A 19765-nucleotide genomic window follows, 5' to 3' on the forward strand; every position below is an offset into this window, starting at 1 on the left:
GATGCTGTCTGTACTCCAATTGCAAGTCTTCAACTCCAGCCAGTCACTCGACAGCAACACAGACTGCCTTACCACAGTCTGATCCTCCGGAGTAGTTCGCCATTTCACGCGTATTTGTCTAGCCAATTCGCTACAAGGCCTGCAACAAGTTCCCCGATTGCTTGATGCGACCCTGCCTGCGATTGGTATCAATTACAGGTCAGTGACAGTTTTCAGCTTGCTTTGTCCTCTGCACCTTTCCTCCTTGGGATTGCACTTGATATTATCCATGGCGTGCTCGGCCTTTCAATATCCGCAGGCCAGCAGCTCTTTCAATGGCCAAACAAGCATGAGCAACTCGCCTTTTTGTCCCACGTCCATCAGTCTGTGGCCGCCCTAGGCTATCATGTGCAACGCCAAGTACCTAGGACTATTGACGCATGAAGAACAGAGAACAAGCAAACAAAACAAAAAGTTTGCCGATCCAACTTCAGGGACCTTGCCATTGACAAGGTGGCGCAGGGTTGAGTGGAAGAAGTCCGATGGATGCAATCAAGGCTGTTTGTCTTTTTCAAATACTTTCATGATCACATCATGTTCCATCATTGCATACAAGAAAGTGAATATCATGGTTCAGAATGGCTAAGTTGGTAGGGTAGTGCTCCGGGGTACACGGGCCGTTCTTAGCATCTGCAAGACCAATGTTTGCTGATGATACATGGAAAGCACTATTTAACAGTACCAGACATAAGGCGGAGGACAATTACCTTCTGTGGCTCTCTGAAATCTCCCCATTCTGTGCAATACAGGACCGCGGTTGTTCATGTTGCCGAAGCTAATGCTTCGCTCCTTTCCAGGTTGGTCCCAGCCTGTTCGCACTTATATTGCGGGTAGTAGTTTATTGATGAGCACTGGCATAAATGACCAAGATACCTAGCCCAAACTATTATGCCATATTCTGTTCCAATATTCCAGAAACTAGATACACGTGTAATAAACGCCCCTTGCAGATTAAAGACTATCTCTGAAATCGACAATGGTACATACTGTCATAAGATGAGGCCCGCCACAGAGGTTGTACTGTGTTAGCCACAACCAACCATAAATAGATAAATGTAAACAACAACAAGAAAAAACAATAACAACACCACACCACACCACACCACATCCAAAACCCAATGATCTGCAGAATAAACCTGCCGCTTTGCCTGAACTTCTGAAGAAAGCGGAGCCGCTGGCCGCCCCTTACTTGCAGTTACTGAGGGGGTCGGATGAAACGATTGACCTGATTTGGTGAGATTATGCCTCCGCCGTCGCCGAAAGTCATGGGTATCGGAATGTTTTTCAGTCGACGAGCTTTTCGATCAAGATCCGAAGAAGCGCTTGCGTCTGATAGTGGGGCTCAGTTCAAGAGCTAGAGGCATCTTGGACTTGGAGCATCTCTCGCCTCAAGGCGGGCACCATTCAGATGTTCCAGATGCGAATTTGCACTCACACCAAGTTCCCAGAAAGCCACAGGCAGATCCTCCTCGTGTTGAGGCAGTGGCCCGCGGTGCAGAGAAACTTAACTTGCACCCCTGCTCTTGGCGCTCGCTTGTCTCGATAAGGCTGGCTCGTGGCCACTGGAGATATCTTTTGCCTGGCCCAATACGCTGACAAACATGTGCTCAGCCCAAATCCTCGTGAACTGGTTTCCTTGACCATTGGCATCGGGTTGTTCCAGAGACCGAATTCATCTCAGGAACTCTCGCAACTCATACCTGAAACGAGACTGTCTAGAAAAGCGGGGTTGTTTCTTCTTCCCACTTCCTTCAGAGTTCTCTTGATACTAGGATATCCCTTGATCTCTGGTGTTTCTCATGCATCTGGCTGCAGATGCAGTTGGATGGATATGAAGAGGAAACAACTTGAGCATGTGAACCAGTCAACTTGCCATGGCCTTCATTCAGCAATCCACTCGCCTGCCGACATGCGAACATCTTTTGAAGTGTTCGTCAGCCAGTCGACACAATGCATTTTCTCTGAGCATCAAGTCCAATTTCCACCAACCATCCTCAAACGGCAGCTAGGCTTTAGACAGACGTGCCTAGTGCTCACGATCAGAGCTGACGCAATGCACGAACTGCTTTTTCTGGCGATAGCCCTAAACTCAAAAGCCGCAGTGTGCTTGCCGACAGCCACATATTGAATAGGGACAAACAAACTCTGGGCTCTCTTCGCGGGGGCGGACAAGGGTCCTATCTTGAGGCTCTCTACTCTGTAGGCTCTCAAGCAACATGGACAACTCCAGACTGGAATGCTGGACTTTCCCCGCAGAATAGGGAAATAATTCCGAGTTATCATGATCGCCGTGGCTTCTGAGTCAATGGGCGATTTGCTTCAGCCATTGTCTCATATCGGCCCTGACAAACGTGAGCATATAGTAGGAGGCCCATGACGGACGAGGCGTCCAGCTGCCCACGCGCCTGGGACACTGTCACTCCCAAGGAGCTAAGTTGGCATTGTCTTATCGAGTCAATCTCATGCCGGCGCAAGATTGCTCGTCTTAACAAGTCTTGCGAAGCTACACTTATATGCTTTTGGAGATTCAATTTACGCCCTTGGACAAGGGGATCGCACATGTACGATGACAATCTTTCACACTTCCATCAGGGACAGCAATGTCTACACACGTACGATGTCCTGGCCTCTGGGACTCTAGACTCGGGGCTAACTCTTGCGCATTTAAACCAATTTGCTGTGTCTTGTTAAGGCGCAATGGCCAAGCCATCGCCGAGCCAAGTGGAGGTAATAGCATTGCAATGTTAGAAATGACGTTGAATGGGCCATGTCCTCGCGAAACGGTGGCGCCGAAAGTCCACAATCTAGAGGCTCAAGGCGCCCACAATTGCCGGAACGCCGTTTATCCTTTACTTAGCAACTTGGCAATGTCCTTTACGAGTTGGTCAGTGATAGCTGGCGCCAGGGGACAAGTTGGTGGTAGTTGTCAATCCGCTGGTAAGACAAAAAGACGTTATTGGTCTCACAGAGCCCCTAATGTTTATTGTTGTTGTGAGTGGGGAATGTGAATTCCTGGTAAGCATCCATCAGTGGAGGGAGGACACCAGGATATCGTCAGAAGTGAATCAGCTGATTTCTTCAGTAAACATTCCATCTCCAGCTAACTAGGGAGGTCTGTTGCGTGACTCTGGATTGGGTATGTAACTTGAGCTTCCATGTAGAAGGGCCTTGCATCGATCTCCCGTACCGTATGTACAGTAATGCACATGGTTATCACATCTGATCGCCAATGCAGTGTTGTGCAGAACAATGCAGGCGCAAGATCAGGGCTCGGTCAGCATAAAAAACCTAGATCTGAGTTAAATATGTACCAGGGTTCAATTTCTGTCGATTGGCCGAGTTGTGCCAGCAGGCGAAAAAAAACATCATGAGATGAAGTTGACGCGTCGCGTCAATAACCCCTCTTCTTACCTTACCGTACCTCACTTAACTTGACTTAACAAAATAAATACACAGAGCTATAGCAGCTTTCTGCACTGTGATTGGTGTTCCAGGTTTGGAGCTGAAAACTGTAATTACTGAAACCGGCGTAGAGCTAGGATTCGTGGCAACTGGTTATTGCTGAGTTCAACGCCGGCGGTTTCAATAGTCAGCAACCACATTGATAACCGACCTCCGAGGCACTGCATCATCGCCGGGATAGCCCTGTAGACTGGACCAAGATTTGCTCGAGCGCTGTGTCTTGTCGTTGTTGATAGGTTGGTTTAGAGGTAAGATGAGAACTCAATGGACTACGAACGCTCAAGTCGTTCTACACATGCAGTTTCTCTCTGCATAAACGCAACTTATCAGCGCTGGTATTGGGTCACGGGTATGCTAATTGCAGCATGCATGCATATCCGTTGTTTAATTTGCCCGTGAACAGGTTTTGTGAGAAACCTGTAATTATTTCGACATCCCACTCTTGAATTAGAGGCCCTTCACCGCCAGTTGGCCTTTGTTTGATAACCTGATCCTTCTAAATTTGGAGTGAATAGCTGCAATCTAACATCCGTGGTTTATTAGGAGCCTATATCCAGCTCTACAGGTCAGGTTTCTTTCCGGGTCCAATCAGTCTGGAGGTGCTGGCGAACTGGTAACTTTTCACTCGTATGGATGGATGCCCCTGCTCGCATTTTGATATAGCCTCCCTCGGAGATATGCCCTTTTCTTGTGTGCTCGAGCTCCCGTGTCTTGGGTTCTTGCTATCCGCATGACCCGGTTCGGGAAAGCTATGACTCCCATTCCCTTCTCCATCTTCTTGACACTTGCAAACATGATGCGGTTAGCTATAGGTTAGGTCGCTGCGATTCGGACAGCTTTTCGTGGATTGAGTAGAGTGGCAGAGTGCCTTCTCTGTCCAACTTTCCACCTGCTGCAGAGCTCATTAAATCAGTCGTTTTGTATTGAGTAGTGTCCGAGTTCCAACCTGAATTCTGGACCGGCTTAACATATCTTGTGTGCCTACCAGTGTCATGGTCGTTGTCACAACTCAAATTTAGCTACTTTGACAGGACGCCAAGCTGTGTTAAATGTAGCCCATTTACCATGGCTATAACCAAATTAGATTATCATCATGAGTCAGTCAGAGACAAACTAGAAGTTAAGATGAATATGCATTCCTTAAGTGATTCATGATCCAGTATTAAAATTTGTGGATTAGTTATCGCTACATCCGTAGTATTTCAGACACCTACCCTGGAGATGATGATGTCGGCGATCGGACATCAGACTTCCGTGATGGATCCGGTATCTACACCCACAATTTTCAACGACATCTTTGGCGGGGCATCAAAGGTAACGACACTGTCAAGCCATTCAATCACAGTTTGACAACTCTGTGTAGCTCGCTGGGCATACTGAAGTTGTAAATCGCATAGCAGATTATCAAGGGGCCTCAAGTCATTCGCTCTTAGCCCAGCTACCCCATCGTCGAGTCAGCGCATCATGGAGGCCGATATCAGAGCTGTGCTGCCGCACATCGACCCCGTAGTCTCCGAGTACTCTGTGGGCTACCTGACCCATGCGTCAACTTCCTACCTGGACGAGGAGGATGCATCTGGCGAGTCACCACTGAACGAGGCTGCTTCTACCATCACCGAGCTCCTACTGTCTGCATCTGGCCAAGTTAATGCTGAGCTGGAGGAGAAGATCAAACAATTGGTCGAGAAATGGGTTGACAAGTACACAGAGGCCAATGGAGGCCAGAGACGAGGACCTTCGACTGTCAAGCGTCTAGACCAGACTATCCAGGTGAGCCAGCAGCGCAACATGTCGTCCACTCTAGCTGTGGCGACCGGTGGCGTGGACCTGGAGTCTGCAAACGCAAGGAAGGTTGAATCGAAGGTCGATCGCAAGAAGCTTGAGAAAGCAGAGAGAAAGATTGCCGCCAAGCAGCAGAAGAAGACCTTCAAGACAGTCGAGTACGAGGCATCCAAGCTGCTTGACCAACCCGAGTCGACCCAGTCATACGAAGAGTTCTATATGGCTGTCAACCCTCTGCAAATGGGCTCCAGCTCCGCAAACAAGTCAAAGGATATCAAATTGGACAACATAGATGTGTCAATCAGTGGAAACCGCATTCTTACAGACACAACGCTCACTCTCGCATATGGCCACCGCTATGGTTTGGTTGGTAACAACGGTGTTGGTAAATCAACACTGCTTCGAGCTCTGTCTCGCCGTGAGGTCGCAATTCCACTCCACATATCCATTCTGCATGTTGAACAAGAAGTAAGTCTCTGTTGAATCAAGAAAGACTATTGCTGACAAGAAAGATTACTGGTGACGACACCCCAGCTATCCAGGCGGTTCTCGACGCCGATGTTTGGCGCAAGGTTCTATTGAAGGAGCAAGATGTAAGTCTGCCTTCCAGTCATAACGAATACCCACTAACGATGACAGCAAATCACGGCTCGCCTGGCAGACTTGGAGAAGCAACGTGCTTCTCTGGCCGACACATCTGCTGATGCGGCCAGAATTGATCGTGATAGAGAGGCCCAGGATACCAAGTTGGGAGATGTTCAGTCCAAGTTGGCCGAAATGGAGTCAGACAAGGCCGAGTCACGAGCTGCTAGTATTCTTGCTGGTCTTGGTTTCTCGCCAGAGCGACAGCAGCACGCCACCAAAACCTTCTCTGGTGGTTGGAGAATGCGTCTGGCCCTTGCCCGAGCACTGTTCTGTGAACCTGACTTGCTTCTTCTTGACGAACCGTCTAACATGTTGGACGTTCCTTCGATTACATTCTTGTCCGAGTACCTTCAAACATACCCCAGCACCGTCCTCGTGGTCTCTCACGACAGAGCGTTCCTCAACGAAGTCGCCACCGATATCATTCATCAACACTCTCAGCGTCTCGACTACTACCGTGGAGCCAACTTTGATACCTTCTATGCTACCCGTGAGGAGCGTAAGAAAGTCGCCAAACGAGAATACGAGAACCAGATGGTCCAGAGAGCCCATCTGCAGGCATTTATCGACAAGTTCAGGTATAACGCCGCCAAATCTTCAGAAGCCCAGTCCCGTATCAAGAAGCTGGAGAAGATGCCGGTCCTTGAACCCCCAGAGGCTGAGTACAGCGTCAAGTTCACATTCCCCGAGGTCGAGAAGCTATCGCCCCCTATTGTACAGATGTCTGAAGTCACTTTTGGTTACAACAAAGACAACATCTTGCTGCGCAATGTTGACCTGGACGTCCAGCTGGATTCCCGAATTGGTATCGTCGGACCCAACGGTGCGGGTAAGACAACTATCCTGAAGCTCCTCATTGGTAAGCTGGATCCTTCTTCTGGTCTGATCTCGCAACACCCTCGTCTCCGAATTGGATTCTTCGCTCAGCATCACGTCGATGCCCTCGACCTCAACGACAGTGCTGTGGGTTTCATGTCAAAGAATTATCCGGGACGAACGGATGAAGAATACCGCCGACGACTTGGCGCCTTCGGTATCACCGGCACAACGGGCCTACAGAAGATGGGATTACTTTCTGGAGGTCAAAAGTCTCGTGTTGCTTTTGCTTGCCTAGCCCTTACGAACCCCCACATTCTGGTTCTTGACGAACCTTCTAACCATCTTGATATTGAAGCCATGGATGCTTTGGCCGAAGCGCTCAACGAATTCCAGGGTGGTGTGCTGATGGTGTCCCACGACGTCACAATGTTGCAGACGGTGTGCAAATCGCTGTGGGTTTGTGATGGAGGCACTGTCGAGAAGTTCCCTGGCGATGTTCAGGCGTACAAGAAGAGGATTGCCGCGCAAGCTAATGCTGCAGGTGTTGTTAAGCAGCATTAAGTATGTAGCCAAATTGATAAGACTGATTTTATGGTCCAAATAGATTTGCCCGACAACTTGAGACCAGATGACATGTTGTAGTTATAATGTGTGATACGAACCGTTCATGTCTCTGTTTTCAGCTACTCGCTAGGTATTCAGCTGATGATAGTTTTCTCTCACAAACACAACAATCAAGATTTGACTCATATTGTCCGACCCTAATGGTACTGATGCATAATGTGAGGTTGTGTTACATGTGATGTCGACAAAATGGGCTCGGACGGATTTCTATTAGAGCCTCGATGAATAGATGACAATTCGCACTCAATAGCAACAATGAGCGTTGAGTTTCAAACAAGACCTTTTTGAATGATGCACCTACGGATTCTGAATCCTGTTTTTTTATATATCAAAGTTCCAACTCCCTTCCTACAAAAAACCTTGCTGCGTGCACCGCCTCAACTTTGACGAGAAGCACTCAACACCCATACATCTTCGGTCTCAATCATTGCCTATCATGTCAGAAATGGAAGGCGTCGTGGCAACCCAGGCGGTTGTCGCCATGGACATCACAGAACCTGAACCTCATGAAAGCCGCGATGAAAACAAACCCGCGTTCGATATCAAGAAGCCCAAGCCAACACTTCAGATCCGCGACAATCTACTGTACTGGAAATGCAACCAAACACTTCACGACGGCAGCGTCTGCGGTTCCTACAACGAGCTGGACTTCAAGCAGTGCAAGGACTGCAAGAGCCGACGCGGTATTGGAGATGATGGCACTGACGCCTACGGCACTAAAATTGCAAAGATCGTCTTTGTTAACAACAAGAATGGAGAGGAACTTTGGCAGTATGCTTCGGAGGAATAGGTCAGCTCAAAGACGTCGATGGTTCACATGGATGCGAAGTCTAGCAGAGAAGACATGAACACAAGGCGAAGGAGAACTCGATGGTTATTTGCGCGCGAGAGATGTCGCGTTTGCCTCAGACTTTTACGAATCGTGAGAAATGGATCAGATTTGATTTTAGAGGTGTCGACATGTTGTTCCTCTATGGAGCTTCCAAGCAACATCTACTGCAGAGAGCACAATAGGCACCCCCTAAAGCTTTCCAAATTATACCTGTTGCAGGAGAACTTCTTCTTTCATGCCTAAGGAGTCTCCTTCAGAGCCATTCAGTTGTGTATAAATGCATGGGTTTCGTGACAATCTGAGACTTCCAAAGAGAAGTCACATCATGAACTTTACTGCCGTCCGTCTAGCGGAGAGCATCCTAGAGCCGGATCAGTAGACATAGGTGATGTACACCCACTTAACCATATGCAACGACCCCCATATGATATGCAAACACTCTCTACTTTTAGTTGGCGAAGCAAGGGGAGCTTACTGGTTGCTATGTAACTAGACTTTGCCTCGGTGTTTGTATATGCTTGTTTCTTCTATGGGCTGTGTTTTTTTCTCTCGAATCAATACAATCAGGTGAATTCACATGTTTCGTCTGGTTTCTAACCTTTTACACCATATGGATTCCTCCTACGTTCTTTCGGTCCCCTTCACCTGACAGCCGGCAAGTGTAAGCTGTCATGTGTAGTAATTCAAGCTCAACACTCGAGCCACAGGGAATAAGATAATCTCTGACCCTGAACCAAGGTACTGAAAACCATTACATTAGCTTTTTGTGTTGTTGAGGATAGAGATATTGGGAGTTGTTCCCTCCCCAGCCGGGGCAGGCAGAGTGATTGGCGCTGGTTTAGATTAACTAACATCAATATGTGCCAGTGAATAGGTAGGTACTAAGGTAACCAATGGATATCTACCTAGTAAGAAAGAAGATGCAAATTTATAACGTTCAATGCAATTGGAGCCTTGCTTCACTGGCCGAGTATTTCGGTAAATACAGATACATTCAGCTCGGAGATTCTCTTATATACATATAGTACTGTGCTATCGCCTCATTATTAATTCTGATCGTCCGAAGCCGTATGTTCATCTCGGATGGTCAAATCGCTAATTTACCAGTGGGGCAAGGTTTGCTGGCACTCCAACAGTTGGCGATCTGGCGATACCTCACACACTGACTGGGCTGCCAGTGTGGCTGGCCTCAACGGTGCGGAAGATGGTTGTGACTTCAAAAACGGCTCGATTCGGGGTAATTGAGCCTACTAAATATATAGGCAGGTGGGTTCTTTTTTATTTTATTTTTATCTAAGCTGCCTTATAAGAATTACCACTTCAATTCTTAATATGCATCCATCTGGAGATAAAATGGCGGGCTACTATTTCCTCTCCGTCGGCAGTGACAGGTGCGGATTCATTGGCGTGCCTGCCACTGCGGGACCCTTCAGGCGGCGCCTTGCCCTTCTGAACGCGTGCACGGATCAAGAGGTAAACAAGCGAGAGTGCTTACTGGTCCAATGGCCTGGAAGGAACCGCCCTGCCCCTTGTTTACCCCCTGCTGGGCCCTGGAGCCGTGGCGGTGAACAATTTCACCCTCTTCCATGACTGAGGTGCCCTCCAGCTCCAAACAAAAATCAACATCGCCCTTTGGTCTCTTTCCAACCCAACCCAACCCACTCTTCTCCTCCGTCAAAGCTAGGTCTACTTCAGCTCTTCGACGACTTCGGCCCATTTCTCTCCTCCTTCTCTCTACTCCTCCAGATTACATTCATCCACATCCATCAACATGCGTGAGATTGTAAGTACCTCTCTTTTAGAGTTCGTATTGTGCTGTTGCACGCGTTGAGTTTACCGTGCCCCTGATTCTACCCCGCTGGGTGGTGGCAGCTCAACGACATTGCACGATAGCTAGCAGCTTTAACCTACCTTCTGTCAAGACGAAGAAGCTAATCAGATCTTTTCTCTACGATAGGTTCACCTCCAGACCGGTCAGTGCGTAAGTGCTCATCGCTTCCTCAACGTCGCATGCGGGGGATGCTCACAACGTTTATCAGGGTAACCAAATTGGTGCTGCTTTCTGGCAAACCATCTCTGGCGAGCACGGCCTCGACAGCAATGGTGTCTACAACGGTACCTCCGAGCTCCAGCTCGAGCGCATGAGTGTCTACTTCAACGAGGTATGCCTTAACAGTCAATGCCAACAATCCACAAGCTCACACAACTAGGCCTCTGGCAACAAGTATGTTCCCCGAGCCGTCCTCGTCGATCTTGAGCCTGGTACCATGGACGCTGTCCGTGCTGGTCCCTTCGGTCAGCTCTTCCGTCCCGACAACTTCGTTTTCGGTCAGTCCGGTGCTGGAAACAACTGGGCCAAGGGTCACTACACTGAGGGTGCCGAACTTGTCGACCAGGTCCTCGACGTTGTCCGCCGTGAGGCCGAGGGCTGCGATTGCCTTCAGGGTTTCCAGATCACCCACTCCCTCGGTGGTGGTACCGGTGCCGGTATGGGTACTCTACTTATTTCCAAGATCCGCGAGGAATTCCCCGACCGAATGATGGCCACCTTCTCCGTCGTTCCCTCTCCCAAGGTTTCTGACACCGTCGTTGAGCCCTATAATGCAACCCTCTCTGTCCATCAGCTGGTCGAGAACTCCGACGAGACCTTCTGTATCGATAACGAGGCCCTCTACGATATCTGCATGCGCACCCTGAAGCTGTCCAACCCCTCCTACGGTGACCTCAACTACCTTGTTTCTGCTGTTATGTCCGGTGTCACCACCTGTCTCCGTTTCCCCGGTCAGCTGAACTCCGACCTCCGAAAGCTCGCCGTCAACATGGTGCCTTTCCCTCGTCTACACTTCTTCATGGTCGGCTTTGCTCCTCTGACCAGCCGTGGTGCTCACTCTTTCCGCGCTGTCAGCGTTCCTGAGTTGACCCAACAGATGTTCGACCCCAAGAACATGATGGCTGCTTCGGACTTCCGCAACGGTCGCTACCTGACCTGCTCGGCCATTTTGTGAGTGATCCCGATTTTGCACATGGTAACAATTTACTGACTTTATCCAGCCGTGGCCGTGTCGCTATGAAGGAGGTCGAGGACCAGATGCGCAACGTCCAGAGCAAGAACTCGTCTTACTTCGTTGAATGGATTCCCAACAATATCCAGACAGCCCTTTGTGCCATCCCTCCCCGAGGACTTACGATGTCTTCGACCTTCATCGGAAACTCCACCTCTATCCAGGAGCTCTTCAAGCGCGTTGGTGAGCAGTTCACTGCCATGTTCCGACGCAAGGCTTTCTTGCATTGGTATACTGGTGAGGGTATGGACGAGATGGAGTTCACTGAGGCTGAGTCCAACATGAACGATCTTGTCTCCGAATACCAGCAGTACCAGGATGCTGGTATTGATGAGGAGGAAGAGGAGTACGAGGAGGAGCTCCCTGAGGGCGAGGAGTAAATCTGCTCCACAGTGTGCTGAAATAACTGGCCGCTATGTCATGTTTGTCGTATAGCCGGCCTGCAACTTCTTTTCGAGTGTAGTTGTTGTAATTCTGGGGTTAAGATATCCTCAATAGTGGCAGTACACTATAGTTGTATGAGCCAAATAAAATTCCAAGAGTACTGTTGTACCAATCCAAGTCTTCAAGGTGGCGAAACTAGCACCAATTAATTCAAATTGGTCACAAGCCAGTTTCGCCAAGTACCTACTCGAAATGTTTCTGTGACATGAAGTTAAGCATCGGCAATCGGACCACATTCGCTGACGCGACCCTTGGTGTAAGTTGTCATAGGTAGTGAACACGTGATACCATGACTAAGCGCGAAAAGTTGAGCTCCATCAGCTTGCCAACCTCGTTCGACGAGCCAATACTGCTGCACGCCCACGGCAGCCATCTCGACACCAATGGCCGCCATGTTTACTCCCAGCCGGGGGAGGGCAATTGGACGAGCCATTGCGGCTTCGTCGTCTGGCCCTGTTACCCTCCCTAGCTTCCTGGTGCCAGCATGGCGAACGACAGCACCCAAGATCGCATCTTCCCGAGCCGCCATTGCCCTCTTCTCCACGACCTCGAAGCGACCATCCAAGCTGGGAAGAACCCCTCTATCGATCCCTCCTGGTGTAGAGCTATCTGTTGGCGAGCCGGTGGCGAGCAAAGACTTGACATCATACAAGAAGGTGTACAAGAAAACCATCACTGTAAAGGGACCTTTGGGTATGAGGGAACGGCACCTAGAAATGAGGGGAATGATTGCTGACTGGATGTTAGGAGAGCTTGAGCTCGAAGTTCCGGAGTACGTGCAGGTGACGCAAGATCCTGAGGCAAAGGTGGTATCATTGAATGTCCAGGACACTGACGCCAAGGACCAAAAGGCCATGTGGGGTACGTTCACCGGTTATCGTCACGCTTGGTGGCATTGGGGCTGACAATTGGATAGGAACAACATGGTCTTACCTAAGGAACTATATAATGGGTGTCTCGGAAGGGCACACGGCCATTCTCCGTCTGGTCGGTGTTGGTTACAGAGCGAGTGTCGAAGAGCGAGGTGCTAAAGAGGAATTCCCTGGACAGCGCTTCCTGTGCCTCAAGCTCGGGTTCACTCACCCTGTCGAGGAGGGCATCCCTCGTGGCGTGACCGTAACAACTCCTGCGCCTACACGTATCCTGATTGAAGGAATTGACCGCGAGACCATCATGTCGTTTGCTGGACGAGTTCGCATGTGGCGTCCTCCGGAGCCTTACAAGGGCAAGGGCGTGTTTATTAACGACCAGACGATCAAGCTGAAGCAGAAGAAGATCAAATAGAGAGATGGTATGTGGGAATTTATACTGGCCAGCTTGGTGGCTTGGCCTATGGGACGCAGCTGGCGTGTGTATTCTAGTATCATGTACAGATTTGTGTGTACTATTTGACGAGGCATATACAAAACTACATTTTCTGCTTTTGAAATTTTCGCTTTCATTAAAGTCATGCACTTTTGTTTTCCTATTTACTTTTCCTTATGACTGTTTGGCGCTCAGAACCTCCTGGACTGCTTCGAGAACCTTGGCGTGAACAGCCGCAGGAGCGGCAATGACGCCCTTGTTGTTGGCCAGAGTGCGTCCTACGCTGAAGTCGAGACGCTTTCCGTGAATGTCAGTTACTTGACCGCCAGCCTCACGAACAATGAGGTCACCGGCAGCGTGATCCCAGATCTTCTCCTGATATGTGGCCTTGACAGGCAGACGGAGGTAGATGTCGCCAGCACCGCGGGCAATAGAGCCATACTTAGCCTGGCTGTCCATGCGGACACTCTCCTGGGTAATACCAAGCTTCTTCGAGATAAGAGCTTGGTCGTCATGCGCTGAGTGACCTGCCTCAACGCTCTCGCAGAAGGTAGCCTTGGAGAGATCATCAATGCTTCGCATAGAGATGGGCTTCTCAGCAGAAAGAGCACCGGAAGTGAGAGGTCGGCTGTTCGCGCCATGGCCCTGCACAGCAGAGAAAACAACACCACGACCCTCATCGGTGGCATTAGAGCCAATGTCGGAGGTAAGACGGGCTGAGTCGTCAACTGGAAGGTTAGGGCAGCCAAGAACACCGACCTTGACGTCACCGTCGACCATGAGACCAAGGCAGACAGCGTATTGCCCACCACGGAGGAAGCCCTTTGTACCGTCAATGGGATCGATTGCCCAGATACGACCGCTGGAGCCACCCTGGCTGCCACCTCTATCGATCAATTCCAACATGTCGTCAACATCCTTAATGGGGCCACCCAGTTGCTTCTCAGCATCTTCATCGTCAAGCTTTGTAGAGCTGACGAGCTCCCAGATAGTCTGCTTCAGGTTCGCATCGTCACGGAGCTGCGCAGCCTCCTCCTCGGCGACAATAGCGTCGTCAGGGAAGTTGTGGCGGAGAGCGGCGATGATGAGGGCCTGGGCGCCGAAGTCGCCAATGGTGACAGGGCTCTTGTCATTCTTGTCAACGGTTCCCTTTGCCTTTTCGTGGAAGACGCGCTTGGTGAGGATCGTAGCACGCTGAACGGCCAATTGGGCGATCTGAAGCTCTGAGGCGTAGGATGGAGAAACCATAGTTGTGAGCGGTCGTTGGAGAAGGATAAGATGGGAAGAGAGTTGGCGGAGGCGGGGGATGAAGGCGGGGGAGATAAGGATAGCCAGGATGAGGGTCAATAAGAAAAGAATAAAGGATCTGGAGAAGAAGAAGAAGTTTGGAGTAGCAGTGGGCATACAAGGCAACGCAATAAAATGTAGGCCTAAGTATGGTAGCTACCAAGTAACGTGGGATGGCGCAATTGTCCTCTTGTTTTTTTATGGTGGTGTTGGAGCTTAGAGCAGACACTGGTTGGTGTCTGTCGGGTCGTCGGGCGGGTCGTCGGGCTCTAGATGAAGGCAATTGGGTCTAATTAGAGTGGGATGTGGGTTGGTAGATTGATATGAGAGACGGACGACAAGAGGAAGAGAAAAAGAAGTGGGATGAGCCGTTGAGAAGTCTGAAGCCTGAGTACTAATATAAGCTGCGAGTACCTACCTGGTAGGTATGGCGTAATCGGAAGCGGAATACAATTCGAATGCGTCAATTAAATTACTACTTAGTTCAAACGAAGCCAAAATATGTCAAACAAAAAATCCATGTTAGAGTTATCACTATATACCTCCATAATGGAAGCTCTATTACCAAGATAAATGTGCAATGGCAAGATTAGTAGGTAGCTCTCTAGCCAGCCCCGCCATCAGAACTCCGATATCGATGAGGAGGGGCATTTCTCTCTTCCATCCCACCAACAGAACAGTTTCTTCCCCCCCTGCTGATAGCGGAACCACCCGATTGGCCGGACTTTTCAAGCATCAATTCTGCCCAGTTCATAACTACCTATACAGTCAATCTCAAAGCATCATCTCAACTCGACATCCTCTTTTGCTTCCCACCAACCAAACCCTGTCACCCGAAATGGCCTCTTCTCCAGCCTCACTACGCTCTCTCTACCGCTCCCTCCTTCGCGAGCTACCACCTCGACCAATTCTCGCCTCACCACGCTCACCTCTTCACTCCCGTCTTCGAGATTCCTTTTCTTCCAGCTCCAAGGCGGCGACATCACAAGACGCCCGCGCCCATGCCGCTGCCCAGGCCATCGCCTATCTTCGATCTCAGCGCATGTATGCCACGTTACTCGAGCGTTATAACCCTGGTATGGGTATGGATGAGGAGGAGCGTGTTCGCTTGACCGCTAGGAGGGTCGGCATGGATTTGCCAGTTGAGTACAAGTAAATGGCTATTTTAACGGCGAAATGAAAGTGAGGAAAGGGACGGGAGAAGGGGACGGAAAACGGCTTCAAGGGCCATGAATCATCAAAGAGAAACGGACCATGACTGATCGACCCATCCAATGAATCTAAACACCAAGCGCCAAACGATTTTCAACAGCGAATTTACAGATGGGGGAATAGGCCAGATGGCATCCAGCACTCAAGAATACGGCGGCGGAGAAAAAGTTGGATTCAGCCCACACACCCTTCAGTGTACGAATAAGTGTATGGAACAGAAAAGACAGACGCAATACCCGAGCGTCACTCGATTATAAAGAACAACCATATCATCATCATATCTCATATAAAAAGGACATCTTTGGTCCAGGATCAACAAATTATATACAGAATAATAGCCTTTCCAATCATCAAGCCCATTTGGCTCAGGGGGTATCAACTTCTACTCACTTCACTTCACTTCACCTTCTAGACACTGCCCACACCTCTGTCTTCGAGCGACTCATCCCAGCCGCCCATTTGCAACAGCCACCCTCCTAGGCGCTCTTTCACGAGCGTAATGTTATCGCCTAAAGCGCTCTTCCATTGATCTTGAACGAGACGGACCTTTTCCTTCAGATCCTCGGTAAGTCGCCGTTCTTCCGATTGTCGCATTTGCACCGCCTGTGCATTGCTATCTGCCTTGGGAATCGCGTTTCCATTCTCATCTTGGGTCTGCGTCTCGAGGACCTTGCCTTTGGCGTGAACCACAGCCTCTTTGACCTCGTGAAGTAGACACAACAGGTTGGTGTGCGATTCGATGAACTGGTACGTGCTTTTCTCGGCGTGAAGCAGCAAGCTAAAAAGATACTGCATCGGATGCTCCACGTATGATGGGTTTTCCTCAATTTCCGATGCTGGAATCTGAATATTGAAGCCATCCAGATCGAGAGGAATATTGTCCAGTAGCTCACAAAGCGGAGGCGCAATATCCCAAAACGCCGACAGCTGCAGTGCAACACCATGATCCACAGCCTTTTCAACCACTCCTCGGAAGTCTCGGGTCCGTTCCAGAACCTCGTGAGCAAACGCATATTCACGCTTGGCCGCGTCTTCGGCAAAGAAAGCCTCAGCTGACTTGAGCTTCTCAGTATTTCCGGAAAGTCGGTAAGGAGTCAGTACAACCTCGCAATATCGGCCGTTGCGATCCGACAGAAGATCGTAGATGGCCCGGTACAGACCCTCTCGTGCCTCAAAGACCCATTTAAGCAGCGTCAGTTTTTCCAGAAGTTCTGGTCTATCATCACCCTCCTCCTGCGGCATGTCCGCGTCTATCTGCCCGTTATCGAATAGATGTCGGGCCAGGTCGTCAAACAGCTCTGTGGCGCTTGAGATACGCCCTGTCAGTAGTTCGTTCAAAGGCAGTACCACCTGATTCTGGAACAATTCGTATTCGGACTTTTCCAAGTCCTTTTTCTTTGTTATCTCGCTGGCTTTTGCGTCAGCATCAATAGCTCCTGCATCAGCATAACTCAAGCTGCCAGCGTTGATCTCATTCTGCAAGTTTGTACGCAAGGCTTGACGGCGCTCAGACGCTGCTTTGGAAAATTGTTCTCGACGTTTAGTGCTCTCGACAGTGAACCGCTCCCTTGTCTTGGCCAATTCATCGAGTTGACTCAGAGCTCTCACGGCCGTTCTGATGGATGTCAACTCAGGATGTTTGTTATTGACAGCGGGATGGTGTCTTGGATAAGGAGGGGGCATGGTGACAAGGCGGGAAACATCCAAGTGGTCGCGATTGATCGTCGAGCAGGGACTAGACCCCATGTTTGACGTGGTGGCGAAGCCAAATTGCTGAGGAGTCAAGTTGGGCTCCGACTGATCATGCCAGCCCGTCTTTTCAGGAGGATACTCGGATGAAGAGCCTTGCTCCTCGTATACCACAGACGGCTGGTCCTCCTCGACCCACTGTGTCTTGGTTACGCCCATATACTTCGACTCTCTCTTGGAACGTCCGAGATGGGAAGCTTCGCCTTGCGAATCTGATTCCCACCAACGGCTCGGAGGACGACCCCGTGAGCTGCCATTTTCATAGTTTTCACTGACGCTCATACTTAAAATTGGCGATAACGAGGGCATATAATTGCTGGACCAGTTCACGTTTGGTGGGTTGTTCCCGCTCGGCGACGTCGGGACATTGACTGTCTTAGAGGCAGACTGAGGACTTTCTCCCAAGTTTGAACCTAGAGAGCCTCGACGAGAAGGCCCTGGTTCAGATAGTCCAGGGGTCCACTGATCCTGCGAAGAGGCTGACTCTCGCCTTTGGCTGACCATCGGCCGAAATAAGTCGCGGGTGAGGTCAAAGATCTCGGAGCCCATAGCCCCAATAGCGACGGAATATCGTTCTCGTCTGATCCTTGATTCGTTGACAACAAAGTCGGCGAACATACGCACCCTATCCGCGTCAGTAGCGGCTCTCGATTCTCTAATCGCAAATTCGCGGAATCGATCGATAGTCCCTTCTTCAAACTGATCGGCAGTTTGAGTCGTAACCAAATGTTTCGATACCAACAGACCGGCGGAAGGGGGCCGAGAAGACTCTCGGACCCTCGAGACCGATGCCACAGATCCGGACCTTGGAGGCGGAGTAGGGAGCGCCTTTGGAGCAGCAACCTTTGAGCTGCTGGCATATATTGGTTGCTTAGAAGCGTTGGGGGAAAATGGTGGTGTTTCCGCTTCCTGGGGCAGCTTCCCCGATGCTGGGGCTCTAGGGGTCGAGTTTCGGGAGTCTTGCGATGCGAGTGCGCCACTCAGAGGGGTCGATTTACCAATTGATGTCCGTGACAGATCAGTCGTATTCGGTACCATTATGTCGGCCATAGAGTCGGGTCGAGTCCGTTCATCTATGGAGCCACGGACACTGTGTCGGGTCCGACTCTCAGCCCTCCGCTGCAAAATTGTCTTATCATGTCTAACTGCCTTTTGCCGATTGAGCCCGCCGATACTCGATGAGGACCCTAGAGCAGGTTCAACAGGCTGGGAGGATGGTAGCGATGTGTCAATTCTGAGACCCGGTGAGCGGCTTCGGTTTGAGGGGCCTGCTTGACTCCCCGTCTCGTTCCAATCTGCAGGTGTTGGAGGAACAGGTCCGAGTTCTGTGACACCTGTTGGTGGTCGGCGTCTTTTTGTAGGAGGAGATATGATGGGGACTGTGTTCCTATCTATTGACTGTACGCTTTGCGACCTGCTTGAAGCAGGTGGGGGCCCTGGTGGCGGAGGTGGGAGAGGCATGCCTGGTTCCCATCTGGTTTGAGACGCTGATCGTGAGCGAGCAGATGTGGGTGTCTCCACGGCTCCTGCAGAAACGGCTCTTCGAGCCGCTGGCGGCCCATGAATCACAGGCCCAGTCATTCCATGTTCGGGAGTAGGTTGATGAAACGAAGTTTGCACGATCATGCTCTGTCGATGGGCTTGAGGAGGTGGCGGCTGAGGTGGAGGAGTACTAGAGGTGTCCATATCTCTACGGCGGCCTAACGATGGCAGAAAGCGGCGATCCCGTGAACCATTTCGCCCATTTACACCCGGAGGGGGAGGAGGAAAAGATGCATTTGCAGGTTCAGGTGAAGGCCGATGCACCATTGTGCTCAGTCGAGGCGGCGGAGTCGGAGTACCAGCCGGTGCAGAGTCGAAGACGGTACTCATGGGACGCTGCTGTTGACTTCTAGGCGGACTGTATGGCGGAGGCGGCATTGGCGACACTGAAGTATGTTAGAACGCTAGCAATAACATGGTGTTTAGTTCTTGGTGGCTTGCCTTGGACTTCGCCAGCATATTGAACGGCGCGCTCGGCGACAGCAGCCTGTGTGGGAACCCATTCTTGGGGGTTGTATGGCTGTATACTACTGCCAGGTGTTTGGACAGCGGAGTGAAAATGACTGGAGCTCATGGACACGGCAGATATGGGCGTGTGGAGAGGGTTGTTGAAGGCACCTACAGACGATGTCGTGAGAGGAAGAAGGCCTTGACGGAGTCGCACCGCTTCGTGAGAAGTCATGATGAAAGATCAGAGGGACCAAGCGACTATGGACTAAGAATTCACTCGAGCGCCAGGTCCAGGGTCCCTGTTTCAAGCCACAACACCAAAGGATGAGGGAAGTCTAACTTAGAAACAGCTGGGTATCGTGTCAGGGCTGTCTCTTTGGTCGGTTGGTTCTGGTACGTGGGGTGCTAGGGATTGGATGGATCCGCGGGGTGGGCGGCGCGTGCGAGCAGCAGCAGTAGTAGAGTGAGTCGATGCTCAGGTGAGGATCGAAGCAGTCGAAACTATTTTGAG

At 50.4% G+C, this 19765-nt stretch overlaps 7 protein-coding genes across 7 annotated transcripts; 5 read left to right on the plus strand and 2 right to left on the minus strand.

The window, feature by feature from the left end:
* Window positions 1–4965: 4965 nt before the first annotated feature.
* Window positions 4966–7308, plus strand: FPRO_03124 (putative positive effector protein GCN20; the record flags this gene model as incomplete). The annotated part of the gene is made up of 3 exons (XM_031226698.1): window positions 4966–5751; window positions 5796–5876; window positions 5923–7308. 3 exons carry the CDS (start codon window positions 4966–4968, stop codon window positions 7306–7308), a joined length of 2253 nt encoding a protein of 750 aa, XP_031077209.1.
* A 499-nt stretch (window positions 7309–7807) lies between these two features.
* On the plus strand, window positions 7808–8161 carry FPRO_03123 (uncharacterized protein; the record flags this gene model as incomplete). The annotated part of the gene is made up of 1 exon (XM_031226699.1): window positions 7808–8161. The coding sequence occupies one exon, from the start codon at window positions 7808–7810 to the stop codon at window positions 8159–8161; it is 354 nt and encodes a 117-aa protein (XP_031077210.1).
* A 1813-nt stretch (window positions 8162–9974) lies between these two features.
* On the plus strand, window positions 9975–11645 carry FPRO_03122 (Tubulin beta chain; the record flags this gene model as incomplete). The annotated part of the gene is made up of 5 exons (XM_031226700.1): window positions 9975–9986; window positions 10161–10184; window positions 10243–10365; window positions 10414–11204; window positions 11255–11645. The coding sequence occupies 5 exons, from the start codon at window positions 9975–9977 to the stop codon at window positions 11643–11645; spliced, it is 1341 nt and encodes a 446-aa protein (XP_031077211.1).
* Window positions 11646–12092: 447 nt separating this feature from the next.
* FPRO_03121 (putative MRPL6-mitochondrial ribosomal protein, large subunit) lies at window positions 12093–12993 on the plus strand (the record flags this gene model as incomplete). The annotated part of the gene is made up of 3 exons (XM_031226701.1): window positions 12093–12402; window positions 12457–12570; window positions 12626–12993. The coding sequence occupies 3 exons, from the start codon at window positions 12093–12095 to the stop codon at window positions 12991–12993; spliced, it is 792 nt and encodes a 263-aa protein (XP_031077212.1).
* Window positions 12994–13188: 195 nt separating this feature from the next.
* On the minus strand, window positions 13189–14262 carry FPRO_03120 (putative MET22-protein ser/thr phosphatase; the record flags this gene model as incomplete). The annotated part of the gene is made up of 1 exon (XM_031226702.1): window positions 13189–14262. The coding sequence occupies one exon, from the start codon at window positions 14260–14262 to the stop codon at window positions 13189–13191; it is 1074 nt and encodes a 357-aa protein (XP_031077213.1).
* Window positions 14263–15139: 877 nt separating this feature from the next.
* FPRO_03119 (uncharacterized protein) lies at window positions 15140–15457 on the plus strand (the record flags this gene model as incomplete). Its single annotated transcript, XM_031226703.1, has 1 exon — window positions 15140–15457. The coding sequence occupies one exon, from the start codon at window positions 15140–15142 to the stop codon at window positions 15455–15457; it is 318 nt and encodes a 105-aa protein (XP_031077214.1).
* Window positions 15458–15921: 464 nt separating this feature from the next.
* Window positions 15922–19486, minus strand: FPRO_03118 (uncharacterized protein; the record flags this gene model as incomplete). Its single annotated transcript, XM_031226704.1, has 2 exons — window positions 15922–19143; window positions 19208–19486. 2 exons carry the CDS (start codon window positions 19484–19486, stop codon window positions 15922–15924), a joined length of 3501 nt encoding a protein of 1166 aa, XP_031077215.1.
* Between the last annotated feature and the right edge of the window lie 279 nt (window positions 19487–19765).

This window comes from Fusarium proliferatum (assembly GCF_900067095.1).
Source record: "Fusarium proliferatum ET1 genome assembly, contig: FPRO_scaffold002, whole genome shotgun sequence".
Taxonomy (NCBI): Eukaryota; Fungi; Ascomycota; class Sordariomycetes; order Hypocreales; family Nectriaceae; genus Fusarium; species Fusarium proliferatum.